Consider the following 12056-nt stretch of genomic DNA (forward strand, 5'->3'; position numbering starts at 1 on the left):
ACACAAAGATGGTAAAGTGATATCCTGATTGAGATGAAAGGAAGAAACCACCTTGGGAGAAAACTCTGGAATTGGACGCAGTACTACCTTGTCTTGGTGAAACACCAGGAAGGGAGATTTGCAAGATAACGCCGCTAGCTCGGACACTCTTCGAAGAGACGTGACCGCCACAAGAAAAACTACCTTTTGTGAAAGCCGAGAAAGGGGAACCTCTTTCAAAGGCTCGAAAGGCGGCTTCTGGAGAGCAATGAGAACCTTGTTCAGATCCCAGGGTTCCAATGGCCGTCTGTAAGGAGGAACGATATGACAAACTCCTTGGAGAAAAGTGCGTACTTTAGAAAGCTGTGCCAAGCGCTTCTGAAAGAATACGGATAGCGCGGAGACTTGACCCTTAAGAGAGCTAAGCGACAAGCCTTTTTCCAACCCAGACTGCAGGAAGGAAAGAAAAGTTGGCAATGCAAATGGCCAGGGAGAAAACCCTTGAGCCACGCACCACGCTAAGAATATCTTCCACGTTCTGTGATAGATCTTAGCTGAGGATGGTTTTCTAGCCTGTCTCATTGTGGCAACAACTTCATGAGATAAACCTGAGGCCGCTAGGATCCAGGACTCAATGGCCACACAGTCAGGTTCAGGGCCGCAGAATTCAGATGGAAAAACGGCCCTTGAGACAGCAAATCTGGACGGTCTGGTAGTGTCCACGGTTGGCCTACCGTGAGATGCCACAGATCCGGGTACCACGACCTTCTTGGCCAATCTGGAGCGACGAGTATGGCTCGATGGCAGTCGGACCTGATTTTCCGGAGAACTCTGGGTAACAATGCTAGAGGTGGGAACACATAGGGGAGTCGGAATTGCGACCAATCCTGAACCAAGGCGTCTGCCGCCAGTGCTCGGTGATCGTGAGACCGTGCCATGAAAACTGGGACCTTGTTGTTGTGTCGTGACGCCATCAGATCGACGTCCGGCGTCCCCCAGCGGCAACAGATCTGCTGAAACACGTCCGGGTGAAGGGACCATTCTCCTGCGTCCATGCCCTGGCGACTGAGAAAGTCTGCTTCCCAGTTTTCCACGCCTGGGATGTGAACTGCGGATATGGTGGACGCTCTGCTTTCCACCCACGTCAAAATCCGTTGGACTTCTTGAAAGGCTTGGCGACTGCGTGTTCCCCCTTGGTGGTTGATGTACGCCACCGCCGTGGAATTGTCCGACTGAATCCGAATCTGTTTGCCTTCCAGCCATTGTTGGAAGGCTCGCAGGGCAAGATAGATTGCTCTGATTTCCAGAACATTGATCTGCAGGGTGGACTCTTCCAGAGTCCACATCCCCTGAGCCCTGTGGTGGAGATACACCGCTCCCCACCCTGATAGGCTCGCATCCGTCGTGACCACTGCCCAGGACGGGGGAAGGAACGACTTTCCCTGTGACAATGAGGTGGGGAGAAGCCACCAACGCAGAGAGTCCTTGGCAGTCTGAGAGAGGGAGACAGTCCTGTCGAGGGACGTCGATTTCCCGTCCCATTGGCGTAGAATGTCCCATTGTAGAGGGCGCAGATGAAACTGCGCGAACGGGACTGCCCCCATTGCTGCTACCATCTTTCCTAGGAAATGCATGAGGCGCCTCAGTGAGTGCGACTGGCTCTGAAGGAGAGATTGCACTCCAGTCCGCAGCGAGCACTGCTTGTCCAGTGGAAGCTTCACTATCGCTGAGAGAGTATGAAACTCCATGCCAAGATAAGTCAGAGATTGGGTCGGGGTTAGATGAGACTTTGGAAAGTTGATAATCCACCCGAAACTCTGGAGAGTGTCTAGTGCCACTTTCAGACTGTGTTGGCATGCCTCTTGAGAGGGTGCCTTTATAAGCAGGTCGTCTAGATACGGGATGACCGAGTGACCCTGCGAGTGCAGAACAGCTACTACTGCTGCCATGACCTTGGTGAAGACCCGGGGGGCTGTTGCCAGACCGAAAGGTAACGCTACGAACTGCAGGTGTTCGTCGTGTATGACGAAGCGTAGGAAACGCTGATGCTCTGGTGCGATCGGCACGTGGAGATACGCATCTTTGATATCTATTGATGCTAGAAAATCTCCTTGAGACATTGAGGCTATGACGGAGCGTAGGGATTCCATCCGGAACCTCCTGACTTTTACGTGTCTGTTGAGCAACTTTAGATCCAGGACGGGTCGATACGACCCGTCCTTTTTTGGGACCACAAACAGATTGGAGTAAAAACCGTGACCTTGTTCCTGAAGAGGGACGGAGGTCACCACTCCTTCCGCTTTTAGAGCGGCCACCGCCTGCAACAGAGCATCGGCTCGGTCTGGTGGGGGAGAAGTTCTGAAGAAACGAGTTGGCGGACGAGAACTGAACTCTATCCTGTACCCGTGAGACAGAATATCCCTCACCCAACGGTCTTTGACGTGTGACAGCCAGATGTCGCCAAAGTGGGAAAGCCTCCCACCGACCGCGGGTGTGGGAATCGGAGACCTCAAGTCAGGAGGACGCCGTTTTGGCAACGGTTCCTCCGGCTGCCCTTTTTGGGCGTGACTGAGACCTCCAAGAATCTGAGCGTCTCTGGTCTTTTTGAGTCTTTTTTGACGATGCGAATTGGGACCTGCCCGGTCCTCGAAAGGACCGATAACCAGACTGACCCTTCCTCTGTTGGGGTCTGTTTTGTCTGTGTTGCGGTAAGGATGAGTCCTTACCCTTGGAGTGTTTGATGATTTCATCCAAACGCTCTCCAAACAATCGGTCACGAGAAAAAGGCAAATTGGTTAAGCACTTCTTGGAATGAGAATCTGCTTTCCAATGTCTCAACCACAGGGCCCTACGCAAAACAACGGAGTTGGCTGACGCCACTGCCGTGCGGCTTGTAGCGTCAAGAACAGCATTAATCGCGTACGACGCGAATGCCGCCATTTGCGAGGTCAATGGTGCTACCTGCGGGGCAAATGCACGTGTGACGGAGTCAACTCGCGCAAGCCCGGCTGAGATAGCTTGGAGTGCCCATACGGCTGCAAAAGAAGGCGCTAATGACGCTCCAATCGCTTCATAGATGGATTTCAGCCAGAGCTCCATCTGCCTGTCAGTGGCATCTTTAAGTGCCGCTCCATCTTCAACTGCAACCAAGGATCTAGCTGCAAGCCTGGAAATTGGAGGATCCACTTTTGGACACTGGGTCCAACCTTTGACCACCTCAGGGGGAAAAGGATAGCGTGTATCTTTAAGCCGTTTAGGAAAACGCCTTTCAGGATAAGCGTGGGGTTTCTGGATTGCGTCTCTAAAGTCAGCATGGTCCAGAAAAGTGCTTAAAGTACGCTTAGGGTATCTGAAATGGATTCTCTCGTGCTGCGAAGCTGACTCCTCCACAAGAGGAGCTGGTGGGGAAATATTTAACATCTTATTGATGTTAAATATAAGATCATTAACTATGGCGTCACCATCTGGTGTATCTAGATTGAGAGCGGTTCCAGGATCAGAATCCTGATCAGTTACGTCCGCCTCATCACCCATAGATTCATCTCGCTGGGATCCTGACCATTGAGATGAATGTGAAGGCCCGTCATAGCGAGCCCGCTTAGGCTGCCCGGGGCCATCGTCCGAGTCAGAGTCTTCACCCTGAGGTGTATATGCCCGTCCCGGAGCTTGGAGCTGAGGGGGACCAGGGGGCAATGATTGCACAGTGTCCGTGGCCTGAAGTACAGGCCTAGCTCGCAATGTGTCAAGAATTTGTGACATAGTGAGAGACATTCTGTCAGCAAAAGCTGCAAACTCAGTGCCTGTCACCTGGACAGCATTCACAGGTGGTACACCCTGGGTCACGTCCAGCAGAGGCCCTGGCTGTGCAAGCGCCGCAGGGGCCGAGCACTGCACACAATGGGGGTCCGTGGAGCCTGCCGGTAGAAAAGTCCCACATGCGGTGCAGGAAGCATATAATGTCTGTGCTTTGGCACCCTTGCGTTTTGCGGACGACATGCTGCTGGCTCTCTGAATGTGAGAGAGTCTATAGCCAAAGGGCGACCAGCGCTATGTAATACCAAGTATTTGTAGCAACAAAATACTAAGAATACTACTGGCACAAGAGGGGTGAGCCCTGAGGGCTGCTTACCGCCCGCTGAATAGCGGGTAAGAGGCTGCAGAATTCCTTGTCTGGGTCTCCCCGGCTCCCCTCTGCAGCTCAGCGTGTCAGCAGGAATGGCTGCCGGCGTCTGTGGAGAGGGGCGGTCCGTGGGAGTTCCCAAACAAAAGTGCGGGAAACAGTGTCCCCTCTGTGCCGATTGTGAGGGCTGGAGTATGTAAAAACGACTCCAGCCCTCAGCGCTGATGCACTGGCCAGCGTCCCGCCCCTCTCCTGACTGGCAGGTCTGGGGGCGGGAACGAACGGGAGCAGGCCGCAAAAGCCGGGGACTCGAGTTATCAGCGCGGCCGCCGTAAAAGCGCGGGCCGCGCTGAAGTCCCCGGCGCACCACAAGTGCCAGCCGCGCCGCAGTCCCAGCGGCCGGCATGACCGATTTCTAGATGTGGCCAGCGTCCCGCCCCTCTCCTGACTGGCAGGTCCGGGGGCGGGAACGAACGGAAGCAGGCCGCAAAAGCCGGGGACTCGAGTTATCAGCGCGGCCGCCGTAAAAGCGCGGGCCGCGCTGAAGTCCCCGGCGCACCACAAGTGCCAGCCGCGCCGCAGTCCCAGCGGCCGGCGCGACCGATTCCTGGAAGTGTGCCTGCTTCAGCTAAGCTGAATGAGGCCATGGCACAAGCGCCGTAGCGCTGATGTCCCCCGGCGCACTACAACACCCAGCATGCTGCGGTGTGAGCGCCTGCACGGGGACACAGAGTACCTTGAGGATGCAGGGCCATGTCCCTGATGTACTCCGCTCCATCCAGCATCTTCTCCAGGGGCTGTAGATGGAGCCCGGTCTCAGTGCCTGGAGACCAGTAAATCCCACTTCACCCAGAGCCCTGTAAAAGGGATGGGGAAGGAATCAGCATGTGGGCTCCTGCCGCCGTACCCGCAATGGGTACCTCAACCTTACAAACACCTCCGACATACAGTGGGGTGAGAAGGGAGCATGCTGGGAGCCCTGTTTATGGGCCCTCTTTTCTTCCATCCGACATAGTCAGCAGCTGCTGCTGACTAAAAACAATGGAGCTATGCGTGCGTGTCTGACCTCCTTGCGCACAAAGCTAAAACTGAGGAATCTGTACTCCTACGGGAGGGTGTATAGCCAGAAGGGGAGGGGCCTTACACTTTTAAGTGTAGTTCTTTGTGCGGCCTCCAGAGGGCAGTAGCTATACACCCACTGTCTGGGTCTCCCAATTAGGAGCGAAAAAGAAATCAGATTATTCCTTTCAATGGAAGATGAACACGACAACCACGGCCCTGCACTCACAGCGCGTACTATGGTCTCCAACAAGCGGCTACATAAATACATTCTATGAGGCCCCTCTGTGCTCTCCAGAATGAAAGCCCCCAATCACCTGGATTTTCCTATATAACCTAAAGCCAGTGCTATACTGGCGCTATCAGGCTGATTCTATACATACAGTGCTATACTGGCGTTATCAGGCTGATTCTATACATACAGTGCTATACTGGCGCTATCAGGCTGATTCTATACATACAGTGCTATACTGGCACTATCAGGCTGAGTCTATACATACAGTCCTATACTGGCGCTATCAGGCTGATTCTATACATACAGTGCTATACTGGCGCTATCAGGCTGATTCTATACATACAGTGCTATACTGGCGCTATCAGGCTGATTCTATACATACAGTGCTATACTGGCACTATCAGGCTGATTCTATACATACAGTGCTATACTGGCGCTATCAGGCTGATTCTATACATACAGTGCTATACTGGCGCTATCAGGCTGATTCTATACATACAGTGCTATACTGGCACTATCAGGCTGATTCTATACATACAGTCCTATACTGGCACTATCAGGCTGAGTCTATACATATAGTGCTATACTGGCACTATCAGGCTGATTCTATACATACAGTGCTATACTGGCGCTATCAGGCTGATTCTATACATACAGTGCTATACTGGCGCTATCAGGCTGATTCTATACATACAGTGCTATACTGGCACTATCAGGCTGATTCTATACATACAGTGCTATACTGGCGCTATCAGGCTGATTCTATACATACAGTGCTATACTGGCACTATCATGCTCAGTCTATACGTACAGTGCTATACTGGCACTATCAGGATGATTCTATACATACAGTGCTATACTGGCACTATCAGGCTAATTCTATACATACAGTGCTATACTGGCACTATCAGGCTGATTCTATATATACAGTGCTATACTGGCGCTATCAGGCTGATTCTATACATACAGTGCTATACTGGCACTATCATGCTCAGTCTATACGTACAGTGCTATACTGGCACTATCAGGATGATTCTATACATACAGGGCTATACTGGCGCTATCAGGCTGATTCTATACATACAGTGCTATACTGGCGCTATCAGGCTGATTCTATACATCCAGTGCTATACTGGCTCTATCAGGCTGATTCTATACATACAGTGCTATACTGGCTCTATCAGGCTGATTCTATACATACAGTGCTATACTGGCACTATCAGGCTGATTCTATACATACAGTGCTATACTGGCATTATCGGGCTGATTCTATACATACAGTGCTATACTGGCATTATCGGGCTGATTCTATACATATCTTTAGTGGTCAGCTAGGACGTATAGGTTTTGAAACCCAAGCAAGTAAAGTTTGTAAAATGAGCAGCTTTTTGAGTGGCAGCAGCTGCCGAGAAGCTGATAGCTGGGACGGGGTATTTATAGTGATTTCCGCCCGCTGCCTGTTGTTCCTCCCCGTTTTTTATGCTAACTCTATTATAGAATCGTTTTACTAACTGACTAGAAGGACCTGTGCTGATGTCATACCCATGTGACCAGAAGGGGCGGGGCCTCAAGCAACATAGCTGATACCAGGAAGCAACATTATTTTTCTGTTGCCTAAGGCCCTGCCCCTTCTGGTCACAGGAGTATGACATCAGCACAGGTCCTTCTAGTCAGTAAAACGATTCTATAATAGAATTAGCATAAATAACAGGGAGGATATCGGCTGATCGCCAGCTCTGACACTTAAAAAGCTGCTCATTTTATACATTTTACTTGCTTGTGTTTCAAAACCTAAACATCCGAGCTGACCACTAATGTTATGTATAGAACCAGCCTGATAGCGCCAGTATAGCACTGTATGTATAGAACCAGCCTGATAGCGCCAGTATAGCACTGTATGTATAGACTCAGCCTGATAGCACCAGTATAGCACTGTATGTATAGAATCAGCCTGATAGCGCCAGTATAGCACTGTATGTATAGAATCAGCCCGATAGCGCCAGTATAGCACTGTATGTATAGAATCAGCCTGATAGCGCCAGTATAGCACTGTATGTATAGACTCAGCCTGATAGCGCCAATATAGCACTGTATGTATAGAATCAGCCCGATAGCGCCAGTATAGCACTGTATGTATAGAATCAGCCTGATCGTGCCAGTATAGCACTGTATGTATAGAATCAGCCCGATAGCGCCAGTATAGCACTGTATGTATAGAATCAGCCTGATCGTGCCAGTATAGCACTGTATGTATAGAATCAGCCCGATAGCGCCAGTATAGCACTGTATGTATAGAATCAGCCTGATAGCGCCAGTATAGCACTGTATGTATAGACTCAGCCTGATAGCGCCAATATAGCACTGTATGTATAGAATCAGCCCGATAGCGCCAGTATAGCACTGTATGTATAGAGTCAGCATGATAGCACCAGTATAGCACTGTATGTATAGACATAGCCTGATAGTGCCAGTATAGCACTGGCTTTAGGTTGTATAGGAAAATCCTGGGGATTGGTGCGCTTTAACTGATAAGAAATGATTCCTTATGCAAATGAAAATGTTGGAAATGTCTTTGCCGTTTTTTTTTTTTTACAGTGGGCTTATGACCCCAATGAACTTGCTTATTGTCATACATGAGGCTGCTCATTCAGGTCAAGAGACACCTGCGGTCAGGCTGGGGACTTGTGGCTGTAATAAATATGAGAATACGGCCGGGGCTAAACCTATTGCGCGACCAAAGTCCCTAGGTGTTGCGGTAATAGAAGTGAATGAGGTCGCAGTAAAGCAAGTAATAAAAATCCAATGCGGATGAACTTCTGGAAACTTGCTTGTCATGGTCGTGATATGAAGCCATTCACTTGTATTGGGCAGTGATGTAGCAGCGACACTTTCGTTGTGGCCAAAGTCACCGTGTAACCACAGTCTAAAGGGACGCTATAGTCATGTGACGCTTAAAATCCAAAATCTAAAATGTAAAAATAATTCTAATACATTGGGACAAGGACCTAAATTTACTTACCACCAGCAGCTCCATCAGGGTGTAGTCATGTAAATTCCTAGCACCAGACTGCACAGAAACAAATAAATATATTAATTAAAAAATTAACTGCAACAACCCCCTGCCTTCTGCTCCTGTCCTGCCCCCACCTGGTAATACACGGTGACTTCAGAGTTGGAATCGCCTTTATTCAGAGACTTCAGTTTACACAGATGGTGAAGAGTCGGCAATTCCACCACCTGGAACTGCACCGGGACCTTGGTCTTCAGAGGCAGAGACTGCAGCTTACTAATGAAGAAGAGATCATGTCAGGTAGAGGGAACAAGAAAAAATGCCGAAGCCGGGCAATGCCACCTGCTTCACAATTGATGGAGCCATTTTACAGATTTAATTCCCCCTCCCAGCTCCAGCAAAGCATAATAAAATGACTATCTAATGTCTTTGTTGTACAACCCGTGGCAAAAATTCTGGCCTCCCCTGGTCTGAGGATGATCATTCAGTTGTTACTTTTGTATAATAAAAGCAGATCACAGACGGCACAAACTAAAGTCATTTCAAATGTCAACTTTCTGGCTTTAAGAAACACTAAAAAAAATCATGAAAGCCTAATGTACAGCCAGTAACGGTTACTTTTCAAGCTCAAACGGGGAAAAATTATGGAATCACTCAATTATGAGGACAAAATCATGAAAAACTAAAGACCCCTCCAATCCAACACTAGTATGTTGTTGCACCCCCTCTGGCTTTTATAACAGCTTGCGGTCTCTGAGGCATGGACTTAATGAGTGACAGACAGTCTCTTCATCAGTCTGCCTCCAGCGTTCTCTGATTGCTGTTGCAGATCAGCTTTGCAGGTTGGATCTTGTCATGGACCATTTTCTTCAACTTCCACCAAAGATTTTCAATTGGATTGAGATCAGGACTATTTGCATTCATGTCATTGACCTATGTGTCTTCTTTCTAGGATCGTTGTTACAGTTTTTGCTCTATGGCAGGATGCAATATCATCCTGATAAATAATTTCATCATCCCCAAACATCCTTTCAATTGATGGGATAAGAAAAGTGTCCAAAATTTCAATGTAAACTTGGGCATTTACTGAAGATGTAATGGCAGCCATCTCCCCAGTGCCTTTATCTGACATGCAGCCCCATATCATCAATGACTGTGGAAATTTACATGTTCTCTTCAGGCAGTCATCTTTATATATCTCATTGGAGCGATACCAAACAAATATTCCAGCATCATCACCTTGCCCAATGCAGAATCGCAATTCATCACTGAATATGACTTTCATCCAGTCATCCACAGTCCAGGATTGCTTTTCCTTAGCCCATTGTAACCTTGTTTTTTCTGTTTAGGTGTTAATCATGGCTTTTGTTTAGCTTTTCTGTATGTCCCATTTCCATTAGGTGGTTTCTTACAGTTCGGTCACAGACATTGACTCCAGTTTCCTCCCATTCGTTCCTCATTTGTTTTGTTGTGCATTTCCTGTTTTGGAGACATATTGTATTAAGTTTCCTGTCTTGACACTTTGATGTCTTCCTTGGTCTACCAGTATGTTTGCCTTTAACAACCTTCTCATGTTGTTTGTATTTGGTCCAAAATTTAGATAGAGCTGACTGTGAACAACCAACATCTTTTGCAACATTGTGTGATGATTTACCCTCTCTTTTAAGAGTCTGATAATCCTCTCCTTTGTTTCAGTTGACATATCTAGTGTTGGAGCCATGATTCATGTCAGGCCACATGGTGCAATAGCTCTCCAAGATGTGATCACTCCTTTTTAGATGCAGACTAACCAGCAGATCTTATTTGATGCAGGTGTTAGTTTTGAGAATGAAAATTTACAGGGCGATTCCATAATTTTTTCCTCATAATTGAGGGATTCCATAATTTTTCCCCCTGTTTGGTCTTGAAAAATATCCATTACTGGCTGCACATTATGTTTTCATGATTTTTTTTTTTTAAAGCCAGAAAGTTGTCATTTGAAATTACTTTAGTTTTGTGCCATCTGTGATCTGCTTTTTTTAAACAAAAGTAAAACAAGTTGTGAGGGAAATCCTGGGATATTAAGAGGAATGATGATGTCCAGTCATCATTTCTCTCATCACCCCCCTGAGGGCAACCCCCCTCCCTTGTCCCTTCACACACTGAGGTACTTCTCAGATGCCAGCATCTGGAAAGGTGTGAAGTCCCACTTACACCTCCAACAGCCATCTCCTCTGATATGGAGATTGCTTGTTCTCTCAGGCCTCTAAAAACAAAGAGAGAGAGGAAGAGCTGTGTCCACTCATCAAAGAGAGTGGGCAGGGACCTAGCAAAACCAAAAGTAGCTAGTCCCCGCAGGAGAGCATACTGCTGGCTCCGTAATATCATACCCAGTTATTATATTACCGTGCGTCTCAGTCATACACCTCCTACATCGTTAGAATCGGGACTTCAAGCCGAATCTGTGCATATCTTCGACGTCTATGTGGCACCCTGGGGCGGCGAGATATAGAGCACTGCTAGTAGGAGTCCGGTAAATGAGTCGTGCTTGGACTCAAAATGCAGAGGGGACCGGGGCGGATCTGATGGCACCAGAACCGTCCCGATCGGACCTCCCAGTCCGGAGTTGCAGGTAATAGCCCCTTCTGGGATATTACTCTGACTCAATGCAGGGGGAGTGGCAGTGCTTCCCTGTGAGGTCACTAAGGTAGGAGGGGACCTAGATTTGCCCAGGTTGATAACCCTACTTCGGCCATTTCCCAGTGTTCTTTTGCTCGGGGGTCTGGTCAGGGAAGACCTGTGAGGGAGATCCTGGAAACCTGGTCTACAGCGCCCCCCTGTGGCCAGATGCACAAGGTAACTGCTGGAACTGTGTATGCCTGTTTGTAAACCATGCTTTGATTGTAACTGTACTCTGACATAACTGTATATTCTGTAGATCCCCTATTGTATATATTGTAGTTTCTAGTGTGCTTTAGGCTGATTAAATTATATAATTAATCTTGGGCTGTTCTGTTATCTCGATCTTGAATCCCACGTCTGTGTGTTCGGCTAATAGTTACCGTGAAGCGGTTGGTGGCAGCGAGTGTGTGCCAAGGATTATTGTGGGGAGGCCAGTGAGATTCGGGAAGATTTTATATATTCCGCCCGCGGAGGTCGGGGGAATATATACCCTACTCTCACCGGGGACCCTTCAATAATCGGCATAAGTAGTATAGCGGCATCCTTGCTTATTGTCGGGCAATTCCATAATTGGCCTGACTATAAGAGGGCCGCTAGAGAGCGCGTCACGTGCTCTTGTCTGTCGGTCGGGAGGTATAAAGGAGGGGTGACTCCTGCTTGTTACCCCCCGATCGTAACATTGGTGGCCAGCACGGGGGAGTTCTGAGTGACCCCCCCTGGTGGTTCGTGACATATTGGTGGCATAGCGGTGGGATCGAGATAATAGTGTGTGTGAGTGTGAGACCCATACTCCCAGACACTAAAGACTGCCTGCAGCAGATGTGGCTGCTGGGGTCTTCAGACCAGACCAACACTAGAGTGTCAGAGTGCAGGTACTGTAAGGTGTGTGGGTGTATCAGGTGGCAGTTCTGTGTCAGTGACCAAAGTCTGCAAGAATGGCTGATGGCACCAGGAGCAGAGCTATGCAACTGGCCAATGCTAAGGCAGGAGCC

At 48.7% G+C, this 12056-nt stretch overlaps 1 protein-coding gene across 1 annotated transcript in view; it reads right to left on the reverse strand.

The window, feature by feature from the left end:
• The window catches only part of NRDC (nardilysin convertase), an 86568-nt gene that overhangs the window by 16231 nt on the left and 58281 nt on the right, over positions 1–12056 (reverse strand). Inside the window, exons 24-25 of the mRNA XM_075320570.1 lie at positions 8541–8679; positions 8413–8460 (exon numbers count right to left, since the gene is read on the reverse strand). Of these exons, the coding sequence (XP_075176685.1) occupies positions 8413–8460; positions 8541–8679 (187 nt within the window). The remainder of the gene's footprint in view (positions 1–8412; positions 8461–8540; positions 8680–12056) is intronic.

This window comes from Anomaloglossus baeobatrachus, chromosome 8 (assembly GCF_048569485.1).
Source record: "Anomaloglossus baeobatrachus isolate aAnoBae1 chromosome 8, aAnoBae1.hap1, whole genome shotgun sequence".
In the NCBI taxonomy this organism is placed as follows: Eukaryota; Metazoa; Chordata; class Amphibia; order Anura; family Aromobatidae; genus Anomaloglossus; species Anomaloglossus baeobatrachus.